Here is a 3,953-nt window from a genome sequence, read left to right on the forward strand (position 1 = left end):
ACCCCTGCGGCACCCTCGGGAGGGCTTCCCCGCGCCCCTGTGCCTTAGCTGCACACGCGGGTGGGGGTACCTACACTGAGCTACCTACACAGGGTGTACGTACACACACGTACCTAACACACCCCTACCTACAGACATACATACACACGCACTCGCAGCAAAACCGTGTTCAAAACCGACCGACGGATCACTTACAAACCAAAGTTACACAATATGGATTTATTCAGCCTCCTTTGCCTGAAATCGCAGGTGCCAGCCTCCCGCGTGGCGCTTGGGGCTGCATCTGTGACAGTCGTTGCCACACATTCTGTTTTAATACCTGCCAACTGCAGGCTTGGCACAGGGTCATCGACTTAAACTTGCTTGTGAAAACCCGGGTACAGTGAGTGGCTGTCAGACCGGTGCCGATCCCGGGTTACCGACCTGCAGATGCAGCCGATGTAGTTATAACGAGAGCTGATGTTACACACAACTGTGACTGTACTTGCCTGCTGCTCCTGGAATAACACCTTTTATTCCCTTCCTCATTAGGACGATGGCTTCTATCACCGAGCGCACCTTCATCGCCATCAAGCCTGATGGGGTCCAGCGGGGTCTGGTGGGAGAGATCATCAAGCGGTTTGAACAGAAAGGCTTCAAACTGGTGGCCATGAAGTTAATACACGTAAGCTTTCCTGCATTTGGACACCTCCTTTTGCATACAAACTGCACCCTTGGACCCGAGCAGCATGCTGTAATGACAGATGTAGTCTTCAGAACAATTAAACCTGAAATTCTGAGAAGTCTCTGAATGTTTTTGGAACAGTTCCAATTCCCAGCTCTGGCTAAATGCTTTAGACGTGCTAAGCACGCTAATTTTAGTAACTTGATGTCCTTAGTCGGAAGAGAATATTCTTTTAGGGGCATCCTATACCTAATAAATATCTCTGAGTATCTGCAACAACTACCAGCTCACATAAGCGGTCCTGGTTGGCAAAAGACACTTTTCTAAGTTGAGTGGTAGTTGAAGCAAACTGTTCAAATCCACAGTGACCAAAGGCACTTCTAGGAAGATGCCAGAAATGCTGAATTTTCAAGTGCATGCAAGTTTCGGGATTAGCCTTGCTCTGTGGTTAATCTGTGTGATTTTAGCATGCTCTTAAGTTCTTACAGTAAGCTTTTTTTGATGGTTGGTTGGGTTTTAATGCAGGCCTCTGAAGAACTTCTGAGGGAACACTACATTGACCTGAAGGACCGGCCGTTCTACGATGGTCTGGTGCAGTACATGCACTCCGGCCCTGTGGTAGCCATGGTGAGTTCTTGAGAATGAAGCTCAGCTAAGAAAAAATGTATTATTTAATTGTTGTACCTGCAGTACTATTGCCTCACTTACAGAATTCTAGTTTCTTTCTTTTTAAAGGACTTAAAAACCTCCACTCAAATACTGTCATTGAGAAGATGGGCTGTTAACTCCTTTAATCCTTTTTCATAAGCTTTTTCTCCTTTGGGTCAGTATGTTGAGTAGGAGGGCAAGGGTAAAGGCAGGACCAAAGTGGGGACACGGAGAGGCAGTAAACATGCACAAAACCCCCACTGTGAAATGCCATGTATTAAGCAAGCTGAGAAACAGTGTTGGGATAGTTTTACTGTACTCCTAAGCTACAGCAACTTTGAAAATCTCTTTCTGTCTGACTTTCTGAGAAGGAGTTTTCTCTTTTTGTCTTGGATAATGTATTTGTAACACAGTTAAGCTGGAGATTGAGACCTCCAGCAAGCAGCATTGTGAGGTCATTTACCATAATGAGATTTAAAATCATTCTCTTCCCACCCTCAGTGGGAAAAGATATTGTGCAGGAGGGGAGAACTGCAGCAGACACTTCAATAAGCTGACAGAGAAATCCAAGATAAAATACGTCTTGTTATTACAAATATTCAGATGGTGATCTGTGCTGTGATGGACAGCGTTGTGTAATTGGGGAGGGTTTGATTAACTCTTCATCTGCTGCTAAGGTTTAATAATCTCAATTGATATTTTCTTTAAGGTGTGGGAAGGTCTTAATGTGATTAAGACAGGAAGAGTGATGCTGGGGGAAACTAATCCATTCGATTCAAAGCCTGGCACTATTCGTGGTGACCTCTGTGTTCAGGTTGGAAGGTATGTTTTGCAATTATTGATATTATCTAAAGGCAATAAATGTCCAGTGGTATGTCATGATATGTGTAGGAACTGTGCTCCATCCTTCTCTATCTTATGGAAGGACCTCCTGTTCCCTCTGCCCAGGTGATGTTACTATCTAAAGATGGAAATTGAATTCTGGTCTTCCCTGTTGACAAAAATGATGAGCAAAGCTGGGGCTGCATACTCCGTCCTTACTGCTATGTTACACTTACTTAAAACTTCTCTCCACAATGAATACCACTTCAAAAAAAGAAGCTTGCTTTGTTTTGCATTTGAGGATTATATTACTTATATACCCACCTTTTCTTTTCCTAGGAACATCATTCATGGAAGTGATTCTGTTGAAAGCGCTGAGACAGAGATCAGCTTATGGTTTGCTCCTGAGGAACTGGTTGATTACCGAAGCTGTGCTCATGAATGGATCTATGACTAAAACTGAGCCTGTTCCTTCCAATATCCTCACTGCCTGTGAGGAGCTGCCAGCCTGTAGCTACTGCAGAGCCCCTCATATAAACCAGTAGAACCCTGTCACAGCAACCTGTGAGGTCGCTTGGTCGTGAATATTAAATATAGCCAGTGTTTGCTGATGCTTTGGTTAAAAAGCTGCCAGGTTAGATAGAGATGGAACTGTACTTTGAAAAAGCTGCTTCTGGGGGCAAGAGATGGGAGATTAAAACACAGAGCATATAATACATGTATTTTCCCAAAATACTCTGTAGTTAAAGGGGGTATTTTGGTAAATAGAAAAAAAAATGGTAATAATTTATTGGTAAATAAATAAATGGCTCAGTGTCAAAGGTTAATGTTGTTAAAATGTTAGGGGACAACTAGTAATATATGGATAACATGCCTAAATGTTGCAGATTGAACTTGATATCAAGTGAAGTGGATGCCCAATACCCTGCAGAAGAAAAGGTATTTATTTCTCTCTGCAGTGTGCTGCATACATACATACATAGAGCAGCGCGTTGGGTAAAATGAGAACTTTCCTCTGGACTGACACCCTTTTAACTGGCTTTGGTTCCCCCACATGGGATTTATTTAGCATTTTAGGGAAGGATTAATAGGCCAGGCTTCCTAAATGCCCTTTTATGTGAAAAGAAGATTAATGTGAGGATGGAGGCAGGAGATCTACCTTCAGGCACTTTACTGTAGCAGTTTGTGGTTTGTTTTCCTGACTGAACAGCCGACAACTGAGCTATGTTCTCATTTGTCCTCTTAGTTGGAACTACAAAGCTGCTTTTGGATAAGGTATTTCAGAAGTGACTTTAGAATTACTTTTTTGTAATTTATCCAATCATGTAAGGAAAGAGAGTTGTAATAATGCTGAATGTCTTCAGTAGAGGTATCTGCTCCTACCAGAGAACGTGATCAGCCTCTGGCAGAACTCTTCACAACAAATACTCACTAGTTGTACTGGATAGGCAACAGGGAATGTGTTGGGGTCAAGGTGATGTATTTATTTACCTGCAACATTGTATTCATTAAAAGCAAGAGTTTCATTAAACCAGTTGTTGAAATGCCTGAATTTTTTTCCTATAGTGAGTTGTTTCAAATACCGAACTGTGTAATGGACGGTGAATTCAATGCTTATGATACCCCATGAGGATACCTAGCTCCTGAAAGGAAATGGTACATAATAAAACAACAGTTGCTGTTTCTTACGTGAAATAAAAGCAAATTTTCATTATACTGTCTTGGATCTAATCGGTGACTAAAAGGAGAGGGAACAATACCCTGACTGCCAAACTGAGGGTGAGCTTCTCTTCTGAAAATATTCAGTGTTATGGAAGTT

The 3,953-nt window shown here is 42.4% G+C and overlaps 1 protein-coding gene across 2 annotated transcripts; it reads left to right on the top strand.

Moving 5' to 3' along the window:
* The first annotated feature begins 535 nt into the window (after positions 1-535).
* NME3 (NME/NM23 nucleoside diphosphate kinase 3) lies at positions 536-2,591 on the top strand. Of its 2 annotated transcripts, XM_010014086.1 has the most exons (4): positions 536-664; positions 1,190-1,291; positions 2,022-2,134; positions 2,474-2,591. In XM_010014086.1, exons 1-4 carry the CDS (start codon positions 536-538, stop codon positions 2,589-2,591), a joined length of 462 nt encoding a protein of 153 aa, XP_010012388.1. The 2 variants fall into 2 exon arrangements, with proteins under 2 accessions (XP_010012388.1, XP_010012389.1); XM_010014087.1 differs by lacking the exon at positions 2,022-2,134 and having other exon boundaries at positions 2,474-2,494.
* The last annotated feature ends 1,362 nt before the right edge of the window (positions 2,592-3,953 follow it).

The sequence above is a fragment of the Nestor notabilis genome, unplaced genomic scaffold (genome assembly GCF_000696875.1).
Source record: "Nestor notabilis isolate BGI_N333 unplaced genomic scaffold, ASM69687v1 scaffold33824, whole genome shotgun sequence".
NCBI lineage: Eukaryota > Metazoa > Chordata > Aves > Psittaciformes > Psittacidae > Nestor > Nestor notabilis.

Coding starts and splice junctions, on each gene's coding strand:
- NME3 (XM_010014086.1), top strand. CDS start 536: ATGGCTTCTATCACCGAGCGCACCTTCATCGCCATCAAGCCTGATGGG. Junction 665..1,189: donor TGGCCATGAAGTTAATACAC/GTAAGCTTTCCT, acceptor GTTTTAATGCAG/GCCTCTGAAGAACTTCTGAG. Junction 1,292..2,021: donor CCGGCCCTGTGGTAGCCATG/GTGAGTTCTTGA, acceptor ATTTTCTTTAAG/GTGTGGGAAGGTCTTAATGT.